The 18,424-nt window shown below is 38.6% G+C and overlaps 1 protein-coding gene across 2 annotated transcripts in view; it reads left to right on the forward strand.

The window, feature by feature from the left end:
- Window positions 1–893: 893 nt before the first annotated feature.
- The window catches only part of LOC132609091 (26S proteasome regulatory subunit 6A homolog), a 36,478-nt gene continuing 18,947 nt past the window's right edge, over window positions 894–18,424 (forward strand). For both annotated transcript variants that reach the window (XM_060322929.1, XM_060322930.1), the window contains exons 1-2: window positions 894–1,106; window positions 1,900–2,016. In XM_060322929.1, the coding sequence (XP_060178912.1) occupies window positions 990–1,106; window positions 1,900–2,016 (234 nt within the window). In that variant the 5' untranslated portion in view covers window positions 894–989. The remainder of the gene's footprint in view (window positions 1,107–1,899; window positions 2,017–18,424) is intronic.

Consider the following 18,424-nt stretch of genomic DNA (forward strand, 5'->3'; position numbering starts at 1 on the left):
GTTGGTATTGTCTGTGTGCAGGTAGGTCCTATCGGCCTAAGTTGAGGTTTGTCCCTCCAGAGTTACAGGTATAGAGTGGTTCGATCGGGCCGAGTGTGGCACCGATTGCCTGTTACGCCTCTCCAGATTTGGGGCGTGACAAGTTTTTACTCACAGAAGGTACCAACCTTTGAATTTGAATTAACCTCAGTTCTTCATGTACATCCATTATGATTTTATTCAACAGTTGTAACAAAATGATTGTAATCGGCATGAAATTCGAATGGTTGGCTTCAAGAATAAATAGTCTTAGTTGGGATTGAAGTTTGGGAATGTCATGTCACACTTTAGACAAAAATGACAAAAGAGTTGGATTACCAGGTCAAACTTCCGATAAAAATGTCGGAAATTTAGGAATGCCAACACAAAGGATATATCTAATATGGAAAAATATTATATTTGTCCCTTTATTCTAAGAAAAAAGCTATATCTTCGTTATACTTTTTGATATATCTGTCCTTATCATCCAATTTTGGGGTTATATTTACCCCTGAACTGTTAATTCCCCTTTTCCCACCTTTATTTCCTACGTGACGCACTGACGCCTACATGGATATTATTTTCTCCCTATTTAAATCTAGTCAAATTAAGTTGGATGGTAAGGACAAATATATTAAAAAAAATATAATGAAGGGCAATTATAACTATTTTCTAAAAGTACGGGGGCAAATCTGACCCAATTCCCTGTCTAATATGTATGCCTAGAGGGAACCGAAAAAAAAAAGGAGCTAGAATACCACAGTCGGTATTACTACTAACTACAAGGGTTGAAACGAACATAAATGAGAAAGAAAGGGCTGAAATGCAAATAATCAGAAAATTGACCTATTTTGCTCCCATTGACGACTAGACGCCTTTTTTTCTGATTGTACAAGCTACTACACAGCACAGATCGAGTCCCTCATTCCTTTGTTCGCTTTCTATACATAGACTTGTAATCTGTTGTGAATATGGCGACACCAATGGCTGAGGACAGTAGTAACTTCGAAGATGAACTGTATAACATGTCCACTGATGATATTATTAGGGCTTCCCGTCTTCTTGACAACGAATTACGAATTTTAAAGGTGAAACATCTGTATTCAAATGCTTTTTAGTAGTCGTAGTATTATTCTTGTCCTTCAATTTCTGTTACTTGTACTATCTGCTGTTGTTTCTTGTACTTTTTCTTCAGTCAGCTTTTCATAATATTATTGGGGCTTCCTGTCTGCTTGATAACGAAATCCGAATTTTAAAGGTGAAGGTCAAGTGTTTTTATCTGCTTTCTTTTTTTGGGTTGGTCAACTGTGGAGTTTAATTTAGGGAAATTAGTTCTATGTCTATTTCTGAAAATATTTACGCCACCTAGCCCTTACTTTGTCTATAAACACCCGATTTAGCCCATACTTTGTGTATAAACAACTTTTGTACACTATTATACAAGTTTGATACATTATGTATAATGTTTTTTCCCCAGGAATAATGTATAATATTGTATATTGGGCTATGTGGCGTAAATATTTTCAAAAGCTGTATATTTTTGAAAAATCCCTTTAATTTAAGGAAAATTACACTGTATGATACCTGGGGGAATATATTTACTCGGTTTAGCCCATATTTGAGTTTGTTACCCGGTTTAACCCATATTTGTGTATAAACACCTATATACACTATAAATTACAAGGTTGATGCATTATGGATAATGCTTTCCCCCCAGGTATTATGTTGTAGAATATTGTATAAATTGAAAATATGGCTATGATGCTGTTACCATTATCATAATAAAATAAAATATGTCTACGTGGTGTAATATTCTATGTTGGGCTGTATATTTTTGAAAATTTCCCTTTAATTTACTTAGAGTTGAATGTTGAATTTTAGGAAGAAGTGCAGAGAACGAATCTAGAGTTGGATTCATTCAAGGAAAAGATAAAGGAGAATCAGGAGAAAATCAAGCTCAACAAGCAACTTCCTTACTTGGTCGGCAACATTGTTGAGGTATGTTACTACTCCATCTGTCCCAATTTATGTGTCACAGTTCGAATTTCGAGAGTCAAACAGTTTAATTTTGATCGGTTAATTCAGGCATGGAATCTTTAAGAGAAATAAAATTTATATATTTGAAAACTACGTAAAAAGTACTATAAGTCACAATAATTGACAATTTAATTTTTTAAAAAGATATATGAAAAAACTATAATCAAAGAAAGACTTGTCTGAATCTCGAAATCCGAAAGGTGCCACATAAATTGAGATGGAGGGGAGTATTAGTTTTCATCATTTTCTCCTATTTACGAAAAGGAGGAAAAGAATTCGAGTAGGGTTTATAAAAGAGAAGCTGTGTTTCAAATGGGTTTCACCTGTTGATTGTTTGGTGTTTTAGATTCTCAGAAATCTAGTCTGGTTGCTCTGTAATCGGGTAACTGATACCGTCTGCATGCCTGTTATTTGATAACCGGTTATACTTCTAGGCCTGTATATTCGGATTTATGAAATTAAGGCTTTAAGACCCTCAATAAAAGCTTTGGGAGTGTAATTAGTTGTACACTATTTTCTAATAGTGTAAGTAGACCATTTTTTCAATTGAATAGGCTAACAAGCAGATGCCTACTAGCTGATTTTATTGATAATAACACAATTATAAGCAGCTTGTTGCTTCCCTTCTCCCTTGAGTGATCACAAAACCACAATCTCATCATAGCAACCATCAGGATGATGTGAATCATCAAAAACATTTGGTTCTGATATTATCAGTAGACGAGTGACTCTTGGTTTTCTTTATTTTTTTTTTTTAAATTTTTTGTTGGGCATCAACTTCTCCTGGAATAGGAACATTAATCATCCTTCAGTACAGATGTGACTGTCTATTGATAAGATAGCAATCTCTGAAGAAAGAAAAAAGCAGTTCATGATGAGGCTATGAACCGCAATAGAGCCAATCAGAAGGCCTTTAGTGTAAGAGAATACAACAACGACAACAACAACAATGCCTCAGTCTCAATTCAAACAAGTCAATGTCGGTTGTATGAATTCTGCCTAACAATGTTTCTCCAACTGAATTCATCTTAGACCAATATTATATAAAATAAAAATAAAAAGTGTTTTCTATTTCTACTTATTGGTATCGCCTATATAGATCTTTTTCTTCCATTGCATCCTATTTTTGGCTGAGTCTGCATGGGTTCCAAAAGATTGTAGGTCTTGATAACTTCCTTCGATGTGATTTTGGGTATACCTCGTCCCCTTTTAGCACCTCCACTCACCTTGGTTTCATACCTACAGACTGGTGCATTTGGAGGTCGACGCAGGACATGATTAAACTATCTTAACCAACCTCTCATAAGAATCCTCAACGTGTGCTAGTTGTTCCTTCTGACAGATATGCTCATTTGGTATTGTCGAGTCTTGTATGACCACACATCCATCTTAGTATCCTCATCTCTGCGACACTCATCTTGTGTATGGCTCTTAGCGGCCAATATTCGCTTCCTCATAACATTGCTGGTCTTATAACTGTTTTATAAAATTTACCTTTCACTTTGGTAAACATCCTTTTATCACATAACACCCATGTAGCCTTTAATGATAAAAAAGGCAATCCCGTAGAACTTCTCCATTTCAACTGTTTGGTTTTAATTCTGTGTAACATCTTCATCTATCATTGCATTCTCTTAGAACAACAAGCCTGGAATTCTGAAATGTTTTCATTTAGGCACCTCAATACCGTTTAATCTCAGCTCAACTTCACTCTTCGTTTTATGCTTGACTAAACTTGTAGTCAGTCATATTTTTGCTTAACCTAAATCCTTACTTTCTATAGTGCTTCTCCATAATTCAAGCTTTTGGTTGACACTCCTCGCTAGTTTCCTTAATTATCACACTATTATTTGCCATAACATACACATTGCAACCTGATTAGGATGATTTCCAATTTAACCTGTTGGATGGCTGGATAGTTTGCACATCATCTATTTAATATTTTACGAACATCAATTAGATGAAGTATGACTTGTCCTGTAGAAATGGGGCTGGACCTGATCTTTTGAAGGGGGTAGTGAATAATATCAATAGTGTTATTAGAGCACTAGAATGGTTGTGCAGCCAGGGAGTATTCTTAGCCTATGATTTCTGATAGCACCAGAAGTGTAGAAAGAGAAGTATTGGCAAAATAGTTATGACCATTTCATTAATGTGAAGGATAGCCATCTACCGTGCTAAACATCCGAGGGCAAAAGGGAGATAATCCGTGGCCGATAAATCTTTTTGATTCTAGTCTGGAGAAGCAAACTTGAATCACAAAAGTTTCACTACACTACTTATTCTCCATAGCCAATTCCAGTGGGAAGGGCAGGGTTCCAGTTACAATAGCTCCAGTTACAATAGCTAAGGAGTTAGAAAAGAGAGGGAGATCTAAAAGAGTCAAAGGACCAACTCCACATAATATCTTATCCAATTAATGGAAACTTGTGCTTTGTGGAAATATTACAACTTGCCCCGCGAAATCCTCGTGTTGCATCCTTCCTTTAACCTGATTAAAAAAATGAGGCTTAGCGACCAGCCAAATCTTTCTTTTGCCTTATTTTTTTTTTTTTTTTTGCTAATTGTTTAATCGATGTTATAAATATCCCCGCACGCATTGGGTGCTGTTTTATCATCAATGAAATTTCACTTACTATTCTCAAAAAAAGAGAAACACTGAAGATACTGTCATGTATGGGCTTTGGAGAAAAATGGATCAAGTGGATAAGATATTGCATCTCAACTGTCAAGTTTTCCATCCTCATCAATGGTTCTCCTGAAGGTTTTTTTCCAGCTCAAAGAGGATTGAGGCAGGGTGACCCTCTGTCTCCTTTCCTTTTTATTCTAGTCATGGAGGGCCTGAACAATATGATTAAGGTGGCAAGAAACAATGAATGGATCAAAGGTTTTGAGGTGGCCAAAATTTGTGCTTAAATGCCGACATGGAAGTCACAGATCTCCAATACGCAGATGATACCTTAATTTTCTGTGATGCTGATGAAGATCATCTAAAGATATTGAGATTAATCCTGGCGCTATTTGAAGGAGTTTTTGGTTTACACATTAATTGGAGAAAAAGTCACATGTATCCAATCAATGTAGTACCTAATATGGAGGAGTTGATTGGGATTTTAGGTGGAGAAGTTGGAGCATTGCGTACCATTTATCTGGGAATGCCCTTAGGTGCTAAATCAAAGTCTATGAGTTTTTGGAATTCTGTGATTGAAAAGTGTGAAAAGAAATAGTGGATGCTCAACAAATGGCATTCATCAAGGGGAGGCAGATCATGGATGCTATTTTGATAGCAAATGAATGTGTGGATGTGCGAAAGATCTCCAAGGTTCCTCGGATTCTATGCAAACTAGACATAGAAAAGGCTTATGATCACCTAATTGGGCTTACCTGTGGAAAAACTTTGGAGAATATGGGCTTTGGTCGCAGGTGGATCAAGTGGATAAAGTTTTGTGCCAGTACAGTCAAGTTCTCCGTCTTGATCAATGGTTCACCTTTTGGTTTTTTCTCTTCTGAGAGAGGATTGAGACAAGGGGATCCCTTATCCCCTTTTCTATTTATTTTGGCAATGGGAGGACTCAGTGACATGTTGAAAACAATTCAAATAAATAACAAGATCAGGGGTTTCAAGGTCAATGCTGGTGACATTCAAGGTCAATGGAACCTCAGCTTTAGGAGAATGCTCAATGATTGGGAAGTGGAAAGGTTGATAGGATTTTACGACACCCTTGAACAGTTCAAGGATTACTCCAATGAGGTGGACAGTTTAGTTTGGTTGAAGGATAAGCACGGAAGATTCTCAGTCAAATCTGCCTATAAATGCATCAGTAACATCAATCCTCAACTTGGGTTCTGGCCATGGAAGATGATTTGGAAAGTTAAAATTCCATACAAAGTGGCATGTTTTACATGGTTAGTGGCCAAACAAGCTGTTTCAACACAAGATAATGTGATGAAAAGGGGTTTACAACTTTGCTCCAGGTGTTTTTTTTGTGAAACTGAAGCTGAAACAATAAATCATCTTTTCCTTCATTGTAAATTGACTGAACAACTTTGGCAATTCTTCATCAATTTGAGAGGGCTTAAGTGGACTATGCCAAGGAATATAGTTGAAGTTCTGGCATGCTGGAACAGAGATGGTAATTTGTCAGGCCATAAGGAGAGATGGAAGATTGTTCCAGCTTGCATCTGGTGGACAATATGGATGGAGAGGAATCAAAGATGCTTTAAAGATAAAAGTATCACCTTCCAGAACTTGAAGATGAATTGTCTAGTGTTTTTCTATTTTTGGTGTATTGATGAATTCCCCCAAGAGGCAGAGGATATAACTACTATTCTAGATTGTTTATAGGGCTATAGGTGGTAGGTTTTTCTTGCTCTAACTACTACTTGTAATTACTACTGAAAGTACACCTTCAGTGTATCTTCTTTGTTGATAATAGATATGTCAGCTGTTCCAAAAAAAAAAAAAGTGAAAAGAAGTTAACTAGATGGAAATCACAATATATTTCCCTAGGGGGCAGAGTCACTCTCATCAACTCAGTGTTGGATGCACTGCCAACTTACATGATGTCCATACTTCATCAATTTGAGAGGGCTTAATCGGACTGCCAAGGAATACAGTTGAAGTTCTGGCATGCTGGAACAGAGATGGTAATTTGTCAGGCCATAGGGAGAGATGGAAGATTGTTCCAGCTTGCATCTGGTGGACAATATGGAAGGAGAGGAATCAATGATGCTTTAAAGATAAAAGTATCACCTTCCAGAAATTGAAGATGAATTGTCTAGTGTTTTTCTATTTTTGGTGTATTGATGAATTCCCCCAAGAGGCAGAGGATATAACTAGTATTCTAGATTATTTATAGGGCTATAGGTGGTAGGTTTTTCTTTCTTTTTTTTGATAAAGGTAACATCTTGTATTCATATCCAAAAGCAACACCTGGAAGTGCTGAGGGGGTAATTACAAGCTCATAAAAAGAGCCATGGTGAAGCTGTCAAAAGCTAGTCTAAAACTAGTCTGCTATATCATTACAATTTGCCTATAAAATCTATCAAATCCCCTATATCCCCCAATAAGTTCTGTTAACACCAAAAATATAGGACACTAAGACAATTCATCCTAAATTTATGGATGGAGTTGCTTTTGTCTTCAAAAAGTCTTAAATTTTTCTCTTTCCAAGCTATCCACCAAATGCAAGCAGGGATTAGCTGCCACCAGTTCTCTTCTCCATTTCTGTTGCCAATTCCTTGCCAACTGTTGAGTAGTTCAAAAGTAGTCTTAGGCACGGCCCAACTAACACCAAGAATACAAAAGAACATTTACCACAGATTTGCAGTTGTCTTGCAATGAATGAAAATGTGGTCATTTTATTTCCACATCTAATCCACAAAGTAGACATCTTGAGCAAATCTGAAAACCTCTTATTTGTAGCCTTTCATGTGTTAGGCATGCTTTCCTAACCACTAGCCAAGCAAAGCAAGAGACCTTTAGGGGGATCTTGATTTTCCAAATGAGTTTCCAAGGCCACACCTCTGTGATGTTGTAGCTGTAATAGGTCGCTAGTGTTGGAAAAATGCTCCCAGGCACCTTTCCCGAGGTGACTTTCTAGAGGTCCCTTCTGGGTCTTTAGGCACCCTTCTTCCGGCGATACTCTGTTGCTGGACATTTCCTTTCTTTCACTCCTCTCCATACTTTCTTTCTTAGCTACTTATTATGGAAAACAGATTATATTTCAGATCAGGGGGGAAATCTTACGACATTACCATGCATAAGTCTCATTCAGAGTTTTGGTTCGATTGGGTGGAAAGCAATAGATTATCCATTAGAAGACTGACCCTGAGTAAGGGAGCTCTTTTATGGACCTGCAGGAGCCTAAAGGAGACTTCAGAAAACAGGGGGAAGAACTTCAAATCATGGAGATGTAGAGATTTCTCTACCAATATCTATTGCTCTCAGAAGTTCAACAAATATGGGAGATTCCTTTCTGTCATTACAGTTAAAGGACATAGCAGAATCGTCATTATCATTCCAGAGAATACATTTAATGAGGGATGGGGGCATTTAGCTACAAAAATAGAGGAATTTATTACTGCTACTACAGTGACAAAAGGAGCATTTATTACAAAGGGTGATGCTAATCCACCAGTCCTAAAGGGGGGAGGAAACTTTAAAGGAGCTTTACACAAAAACAAATGAACAATAAATGAAGTTGAGGCTGAGGGGGCAAAGGAGCAGTTGACAGTGAAATCTCAGGTGGAGGACAATGATCTTCTCAGCAGGTGTCTCATTGGGCGTTTCGTTGGAGGTGATGAAATTCTTGTTCGTAATGAAGTGAGAAGATGGACTCAGCAAACCTGGAAAGGGACTCACAACATTCAAGTCTATGACATGAATGGCTTTCAGTTCCTCTTCGAGTTTCAATCGAGAAAAGCTGCCGAACACATTTTTGCGGGTGAATGGAAGAGACAGGGGACCGTCTTGAAGCTTGAGTGGTGGTCCCCAACAAAAGGTGCTTTCCCAATCCAAACCAAGTTCGACTGGTTTTGGATTAGGGTTCTTGGGTTGCCATTGCATCTATGGTCTAAAAACGTTATGAGGGAGATAGGTGATAGATGCGGAGGATGGCCGGAGAATGAAGAGGAAACAAAACTGAAAAACCATCTCAGATGGGCTCGCATTAGGGTCAGGGGACCGGCGGAGATGATTCCCAGTCAATCGATGTCGCCGACGGAGAGTTGATTTTTACTTTGCCGATATGGGTTGAGAAGCCGGTGATGTTTAGAAAGAAGAGCTTTGATGGTGACCTTACCTTGCAGACCTATGATGGAAAAAAGGAGGACAAAGTCAGACTGGCACCAGGAAAGGACGAGACCTTTTTTCATGAGAATGGAAAAGAAATCGCAGATCTTTGCTCAACAGATATCGATGTAACCAATATAGTGGATAAAGAGGAGGGGGTAAGGCACGTGGCCAGCAACAGTACTGATGGGGAATTTTTAATTAAAGTGGTGGGGTCAGCCTATTTAATTTCAAACCCTAATGAGGGCCCAAGCAATTTAAATGAATCTCTGGTTCTTTTAAATAACCCTTCTGGGCCGGTGCAGTGCAAGCCCAAGATCAAACTAACTCCTGAGCCTTTCATTAACTATATCAATGTAGCCCAAGACTCTTCCATTATTCCACCTGAGTTTTCTTCGATACTTGGGGACCTGGAGGCTTTCATGAAGATGACTGAGGAGCCTGTGGAAGGGACAGATTTGGAGGTCAATGACATGCATGAGGAAGGCCCAATTCAGAAATATCTCTCATTGACAACTAGGGATGAATCAGAGCCTCTGAATTTTAATGAGGAAGGAGATGAAGATGAGGAAAATTCTGATGAAAATATGATGTTTCTAGCTGAAACGTATCCCTTACAAATTGATGAGTCTAGCCACATAGAGGAAATCAAAAAGAGGGCCACGCTATGGGTACATCATAATGTTATTAAGGTTAGCAAGAAATTAGGAGTATACTTCAATGGACGTGAAAAGGAAGCTTTTCTTCTATATATGAAGATAGATCAGAAGAGAGAAAAGGGGGGTCAAAGCTCTGAGAATTCAAGCAGCTCTGGCAACACAGCAACAATCCCGAAAGAACTGAGGAACTTGTTTTTTGACATGAAATTCGAAGATGGAGAACCTAGAACTAGAGGGAGGAGCTTGCAATTAACCAACCAATGAAAGCTAAGATTGTGGCATGGAATGTTAAGGGGCTGAATGAAATAAATAAGAGGGGGGTGATAAAAAATTTGATTCAACATTGGGGGGCAGATATCTATGTTTTGGTTGAAACTAAATTAGAAGGGGAGGTTAACTCTATTTTGCAACAGATATGGGGAAACCGATGGGTTGGTGAAGCTCATCTGGAGGCTATTGGGAGAAGTGGGGGAATTCTTATACTATGGGATAAGAGGGACTGGAGTGTTGAAGTGTTGGATGTGGGCAGTCAGGTCCTAACCTGTAGGTTCTCTGGCATAAATCAGAATCTTTCATGGACACTTAGTGCAGTTTATGCAAGTTGCAACAGAATTGAAAAGAGGGAGTTATGGTGGGAGTTGGCAGCATTCAGAGGCTTGTGTGATGGGCCTTGGGTTGTATGTGGTGACTTTAATGTCACTAGATACCCTGCAGAAAGATCAGATTGCACTAGAATCTCAGGTGCAATGGCTGAGTTTTCTTCTTGTATCAATGACCTGGATGTCAAGACCCAACCCCGTAGGCCGTGACTGGTGCCCGACCTGGACACCCGTATACATGTTCTTTAGCTATGTGTTAGGCGACGTTCTCTCTTGTATCCAAACCCACCACATACAACCAATCCAACATCAATAATTATATGTTCAATACCAATCCGGACAGCCCACACAACATTCCAAACAGCCCACATTCATAACATGCAATAACGATTCACATACGGCTACTACATTCTCAAGTTACTTCTAATAGTTCGTAGCCTTAACGTTTGCATGTAATAACTTATAACAGCCCATCCAACATACAACACAATGCATGATCTTAATTATCATTAATCTCCCAAGCTCAATAAGAATAACAACAACGTGTCAAAACAGTCCGCACATTACAACACCCAATAATAGTCTACATGCGATTATGACACGTCCAATTTATTCTTGTTAGTCTATAGTCATAACATTTCGTCGAAACGATTCTATAACATCCCAACCACTATGACAACATGATGTATATTCTTAACTATAATTAGTTTTTCCAACTTAGCCAAAACAACACGTCCAAAACAGTCCCTAACCTACAACATGTCCAAAACAGTCCCTAACCGACAACATAAAAATGTTCGGAATTCTTGCAAACGTTTACGAACATACTAAGCAAACCACATATGATTCTTACACATTATTTCATGTCTTCTTTTCATATAATTTCAGTAAGTTATGACCAGCTATCCACACGACAAGTACAACATCAATTCATACGCAACTAAGCTACATCGTCATCTCTATAATCCTTACAACAATTCACAAACGACTTTGGTTTCAACTCCAACCATTAAACACCTTCATTTCCATCATAAAATTCATGAAAATAACAATCAAAATATCAAGTAAAATCAGTTCACTAACTTCTTACAAAAACAGTCCATACACGGTTTCAACATGCTTCAACATCACTCACATAAAATCATAGATTCAATTATTTTCATACTAACACAACTTCACCCTTAACCTTCCAATTCTTTTCATTCTTTTTACCATGAGATCTATGATAGCAACAACCATAATTATTAAAGAAAATCAGTCCACCATTTCCACCAAAACAGTCCCTACGGCCACAATACCATTCCAACACCAACATTCATGATTTTATGCATGCAATTCATGTTCATCAAGTTATAACCATACTTCAACATCAACATATATAACTCCATGGTTACTATCATGTTCCAACATCAACACACATCATTTCATGCATACAACTTATATTTACACATCTACATCGCCCTTAACACATGAAAAAGAAAGTTAGATCTTACCTTGACAACTTGACTTCTCAACTTGGCTAGAGTTTGTGACTTGAAATGATAATGGTTCTTGTTGCTCCAATGACTATCTTCACGTTTCTAGGGACCTTCTAAAGGGTTGAAACACCTTGGAAAATAATTTTTGGATCAATACTCAAGGAGCTAAATTTCAGCCCTCTTGGCCGAATGGCTCTCCTCTCCCTCTCTAGGTTTTCTAGTTTTCTTCCTTTGTGTTGTGAAGTTGAAATGAGTGTATTTGCTGATTTCCTTAGTCATTATTTGGTTAAACTATAATGCCTACAAGTTGGACACATGCTCCACTCATGACAATGAGTCACTCCATTAACTTTACACTTAAAATTTTCTTTCTTTTCCCTTCTACTTTCGGCTAGATGTTGGCTGAATTGTCCATCTTTGTTTCCTTTCTTCTTTCTTTTCAATTGTTTACAAGACAATTGCATGTGTAGTGGATGATTCATACACTAACCCTTGTCCATTGTAATCATACAAGATGAATGGTCAATATTTAATGTGAAATGATTCCTCCACCATGTTATGTCTTCATAAAATAATGCATGCTTTCATAAAGTAATGGATGCTTTAATATTCAATTGCATGCTTCAACTTTTTCTCCTCCAATTTTCAGCCATCTTGGCCGAGTATTACATGTATATTTCTTCCAATTTAATTGTCCACAATATAATGAAAGTGTAGTGGATGAATCAACATTAAATGCATATGTGTATGTCTTCCATAATAGCCTTGTTTTAGATGACTTTGTGTCATCTTTTGTGTATTGCACGTTGGTGTTCCTTCTTGGTTCATGGTTGTCACAAAATTTTAATTAACACCACAATTAAGTAGTTCCTAATCTCCAATAACATTTTTATACTAAGTAAAATTTATAACCGATTAGTTCTAGTTTAGAAATTAAAAATCCGAGGTTTCTATCTCATGTCGATTCCTTCGCGAAAAACTCGACGTATAAAATACGGGGTCTAACACTGGAATTAATAGACCCTCCTTTATTTGGAGGGTGTTTTACATGGAGAAGGGGGGATAATCACAGGAGTTCTTCTAGAATTGACAGATTTCTTTTTTGTACAGAATGGGAGGATAATTTTCTTCAAATCAAGCAATCCTTACTACCAAGAATGGGATCTGATCACAACCCTATTTTGCTGACTTGTGGCAACTGGCAATTCAAAAAAACTTATTTCAAGTTTGAAAATTGGTGGTTAGAGGTGGAAGGGTTCAAAGATAAAGTGAAAAGCTGGTGGAGATCTTTTGTAACAACTGGCAGACCTTGCTTCGTTCTAGCTACTAAGCTAAGACTTCTCAAAGGAAAACTGAAAGAGTGGAGTAAGGTGAATGCAGGAAACTGGAAACTTAGAAAGGGGGATATTCTTAATCAGCTGAGCAACTTTGATTCTATCCAAGAGCAGAGACCCTTGACAGATGATGAACACATTCAAAAATCTCACTTGGCAATGGAATTTGAAGAAGTTGCAAAGAGAGAAGAGATAGCATGGAGGCAGAAATCTAGAGTCCAGTGGCTGAAGAATGGAGATAAAAACACAAAATTTTTCCATAGAACTGCTAATGCACATAAGAGGCACAACACAATAGATTTTCTGGAAGTTAATGGTAACAACATAACTGATGCAGCAGAGATCAAGGAAGCAATCCTTAATTTTTATCAGCAACTATATAAGGAGATTGAGGAATGGCGGCCTGATTTTCAAATACAAGGTGCTCCAAGTATCACTAATGAGGATCAGGAATGGTTGGAGAGACAATTTGAAGAAGAAGAGATACTAGAGTGTGTCAGGCTTTGTGCTTCTGACAAGGCACCTGGCCCGGATGGCTTTCCTATGAGTTTCTTCCAAGTGTTCTGGGAGGTGATGAAGGAAGACATTGTAAATACCTTACAATATTTTCATTCTCAACAGGTTTTTGAAAGGAGTTTCAATGCCACCTTTGTGGCACTCATTCCAAAGAAGGTGGGGGCATCTGAGCTGAGGGATTTCAGACCTATAAGCTTGATAATAGGAGTGTACAAGATCATAGCAAAGATTTTGGCAGAAAGATTGAAAAGAGTGGTGAGCAGCTTGGTCAATAAGCATCAAATGACTTTCATCAAAGGAAGACAGATTATGAATGCTGCCCTTATTGCTAGTGAATGTGTCAATTCTAGATTGAGGGTAGGAGCACCTGGCATCATATGTAAACTGGATGTGGAAAAGGCATATGATCATGTGAACTGGAAAAGTGGGTGAAATGGATTTTGGGGAAAAGTGGGTGAAATGGATGAGCTTTTGTATCAAGACTGTTAGATTTTCAGTTCTTGTAAATGGAGAACCTGTGGGTTTTTTCCATTCCGAAAGGGGGCTTAGACAGGGGGACCCGTTATCCCCATTCCTGTTCATTCTAGTCATGGAGGGATTCAACAGTATGATGAGAGTTGTACTTGAGAACAGATGGGTGACAGGTTTCAAATTGAGGAACAGAGAGGAGGAGAATCTAGATATTTGTCACTTACTCTATGCTGATGACACGATCATCTTTTGTGAGCCTGAGGTTGACCAGATCAAGTATATTGATGCTAATAGTCTTTGAAGCTTCCTCTGGTTTAAGTGTTAACTGGAGAAAAAGCAGTTTATTCTCTATAAATGAAGTGCCTCATATACAAACTTTGGCGGACATTCTAGGATGTAAGGTGGAGACCCTTCCAACTGTGTATCTTGGAATGCCTTTGGGCTACAAGCATAAAGCAATGGGGATATGGGATGGCATCATAGAGAAGACAGAGAAGAAATTAGCCAAATGGAAAGCTCAGTATCTTTCTTTAGGGGGCAGGCTCAGTCTAATAAATTCAGTCCTAGATTCTTTGCCCACTTATGTGATGTCTTTGTTTCCTATCCCTACCAAGGTGATCAAGAGGCTAAACAAACTGAGAAGAGAGTTTTTGTGGCACGGTAACAAAGAAGGAAAAGGCTATAATCTGGTTAAATGGAAGGTAGTCCAAAAAAGCAAGAAACAGGGGGGAATGGGCATTAGGAACTTAAGGCTACACAGCAATTGTCTTATGATGAAGTGGTTATGGAGGTTTAATGAGGAAGAACATTCACTATGGAGAGAGGTTGTTCAAAGTAAATATGAACAACACAATCATTGGTGTACAGATGAAGTCAACAACACTTATGGTGTGGGAGTTTGGAAAACTATCAGAGTTTTTTGGCACATGCTGAAAGAAGATACTTGTCTTAGAGTGGGCAATGGCTCTAAGATATTGTTCTGGAATGATGTTTGGATAAATGGAACTTCACTTAAGGATGCTTTCCCTGATATGTTCTCCATTTGTTCAAATCCGAATGCTACAATTGGTGATTGCTGGACACCTCAAGGTTGGAACCTGCTTTTCAGGAGACATCTGAATGATTGGGAGGTGGAAAGAGTGGTAGAACTTTTGAAGGATATTGGTTTGTTCACTGGTACAACCAATATACCTGATGCTATTAGATGGAGACACAACTCTGATGGAGCCTTTTATGTTAAGAGATTGTACAGGAAAAGAAACATGGTTGCTAGTGAAGGGAGACCAGGTTTGTGGAAGAATGTTTGGGAAAGTATAGCACCTACAAAGGTGAGATGCTTCGCTTGGTTGGTTGTAAGAAGGGCATGCCTAACTCAAGAGGTGCTTCAGAGAAAAGGCCGAACCGTTGGGCCCAGATGTTTTCTATGTATGCAGACAAGAGAAACAAACAGCCATCTCTTTCTTCATTGTAGATTTACAACACAATTATGGTCAATGTTCTTAGGTCTCGCAGAAGTCAAATGGACAATGCCTGAACATACTGCTGATTTATTAACCTGTTGGATCAGAAGAGGGGGAAGCAAGAGCCAGAAAAAATGGTGGAGGGTAATCCCCGCATGCATTTGGTGGACAGTATGGAAAGAAAGAAATGGGAGATGTTTTGAAGATACATCAAATTCTATTCAGAAAGTGAAGGAGAATTGTATTGTATCTTTCTATTTTTGGTGTAAAGAACAATGTATAGAGAATGTAGATGACCTTGTAGATTTACTAGGAGCACTGTAAGTTTATCTTTATCTTTAAAACTTTTTCTTTACTGTCTGTTTTTTGGAGGTCGCCAGCATACCCTTAATGCTGAGGAATACAACAGTACCAGTTTCTCAAAAAAAAAAAAAAATTCCAGTAGGCAGACTTGATAGTGAAAAAGCCCTTACTATTTAGTTTGTCTGGTATATCTGGAGTGATCTTGAAGGGTTCCAAAGTTTGTAATAGCTCGGCTACTCTATCAATCTCCCAATCATTTAGTGCTCTCCTGAAAAGCAGATTCCATACTTGATGGTCTCATACCTGGTTGGTCTTGGTTTGCTGTTGAAGGCTAATCAAGTAGAGATCAGGGAAAAAGCTCTTCAAAGAGTTTTGACCTGTCCATGCATCATCCCAGAAAGCAGTTTTCAGACCATTGCCAATTTCGATGCAAATTTTGCTGTTGAAAGTTGGCCAGTAGTTCCTGATGGTTCTCCAAGTACTGGTCCCATAAGTGGATGTGACCACATTTGTTGTCCATTGGTTTAACAAACCATATTTATGAGCAATGAATCTTCTCCATAATGTAGTGTCATCCAAACTGAATCTCCATAGCCATTTTTGTAGTAAACTCTGATTGTGAAAACTAAGATTCCTGATACCCAGACCTCCTTGCTTCTTGCTGAGAGTTACCACTTCCCATTTTACTAGATTCATGCTTCTTCTGTCCTTGTTGCCTTGCCACAAAAAATTTCTCCTCAATTTGTCTAATCTGTCCTCCACACATTTGGGGAGGGGGAACAAACCTATCATGTAGGTGGGGAGGGCATCAAGAACTGAACTGATAAGAGTTAATCTGCCACCTAGAGACAGGTACTGACTTTTCCACCTTGCTAGCTTCTTGTCACATCTCTCAATCACCTCGTTCCAGATCCCTATGGATTTGCTCTTAGCACCAAGTGGCATTCCTAAGCAGATTGTTGGAAGTGATCCCAATTGGCAGCCAAGGATCATAGCTAGTGTTGGAAGGTTAGCTACCCGAATGACAGGGAAAAGGCAGCTTTTATCCCAATTTACATGAAGACCTGAAAGGGCTTCAAAAATGGTGAGAATCGCTCTGAGGTGTCTAATTTGTGCAACTTTTGCTTCACAAAAAACAAGGGAATCATCTGCATAAAGCAAATGTGTAATCTCCATGTTGATGCCCAAGTTGTTTGTAGTTCCAAAGCCTCTGATCCAACTGTTTGTATTGGCAATTCTGAGCATGTGATTGAGTCCTTCCATGGCTAGGATAAAAAGAAAGGGGGACAAAGGGTCCCCTTGTCTTAGCCCTCTGCTGGAGTGAAAAAAGCCTTCAGGGCTTCCATTGATTGAGACTGAGAACTTCATAGTTGAGATGCAAAAAAATATCCAGTTCCTCCATTTCCCTCCAAACCCCATATCAGTCAAAACCTTCAAAAGAAAAGACCAATTCACGTGGTCGAAAGCCTTTTCCACATCAAGCTTACATAGGATTCCAGGAACCTTTTGTTTGATCCTGGAGTCAACCAATTCATTAGCTAACAAAGTTGCATCCATGATCTGCCTCCCTTTAATAAATGCCATTTGGTGGTCATTGACAAGCTTGCCCATGACAGTCTTTAGTCTTTCAGTGATGAGTTTGGAGATGATCTTGTATACTCCTCCTATTAAGCTTATTGGTCTATAATCCCTTAATTCTTCTGCTCCATATTTCTTTGGGATCAAAGCAATGAAAGTGGCATTTAAAGACTTCTCAAAATATTCATTCTGGTGAAAATTGTGAATTGTCTGCATCATGTCATCTCTGATTGTGTCCCAACAAGTTTTGAAGAATCCCATTGTGAAGCCATCTGGGCCTGGAGCCTTGTCTATAGCACTCTGCTTAATTATTTGTATCACTTCAGCTTCAGAGAAAGGTCTTTGCAGCCAATCTTGTTCTTCTTGAGTGATCCTTGGACAACCGATGTAGTCAAAATTTGGCCTCCATGATTCTGTTTCAGAGTATAATTGCTTGTAGAAATCCACCATGGCTTTCTTAATATTTTCAGGTTCCTAGACCTCTTCACCTCTAACAATCAGTCTGTCAATAGTGTTGTACCTCTTATGAGCTGTTGTCATTCTTTGAAAAAACCTGGTATTTTTGTCACCCTGTTTCAACCACAACACCCTTGATTTTTGTCTCCAACTGTCTTCTTCTTTGTTAGACAAATCTTCCAGCTCAACTAAAATAGTTGCCCTAATCATCATCTCATCATCATTTAATTACCTGTTGTCCTGTGAGCGATCCAGTTTAGCCAATTCATTTAGAAGACTGTTTTTCCTATTAAGCAGCTCACTAAACCTACTCTTGCTCCATTCTTCAAGCTTACCCTTCAAGAGTTTAAGTTTTGTGCTGAGTACATAGTCTGGACAGCCAAGTACCACAAAATTTGACCACCATTGCTGGACCATATCAGTAAAACCTTCCACCCCAAGCCACCAATTTTCGAATTTAAAGTAACTCTTCTGATGATCCCAGTTTCCACATTCAAGCATAAGTGGTGTGTGGTCAGAGTCAACCCTTGGCAGGATTTTTTGTTTGATATATCTGAAAGATTCTTCCCACTCCGTAGAGTAAAGAAACCTGTCGAGCCTAGCTGCACTATTGTGATTCACCCCCCTGAACCAGGTAAATCTCCCTCCATTCAAAGGTGGATCAGACAACTCCATGTCTTCAATCCATTCTGAAAAATCAGCCATTGAGTTGGTGATTCTGG

Source organism: Lycium barbarum, chromosome 9 (assembly GCF_019175385.1).
Source record: "Lycium barbarum isolate Lr01 chromosome 9, ASM1917538v2, whole genome shotgun sequence".
Classification (NCBI taxonomy): domain Eukaryota; kingdom Viridiplantae; phylum Streptophyta; class Magnoliopsida; order Solanales; family Solanaceae; genus Lycium; species Lycium barbarum.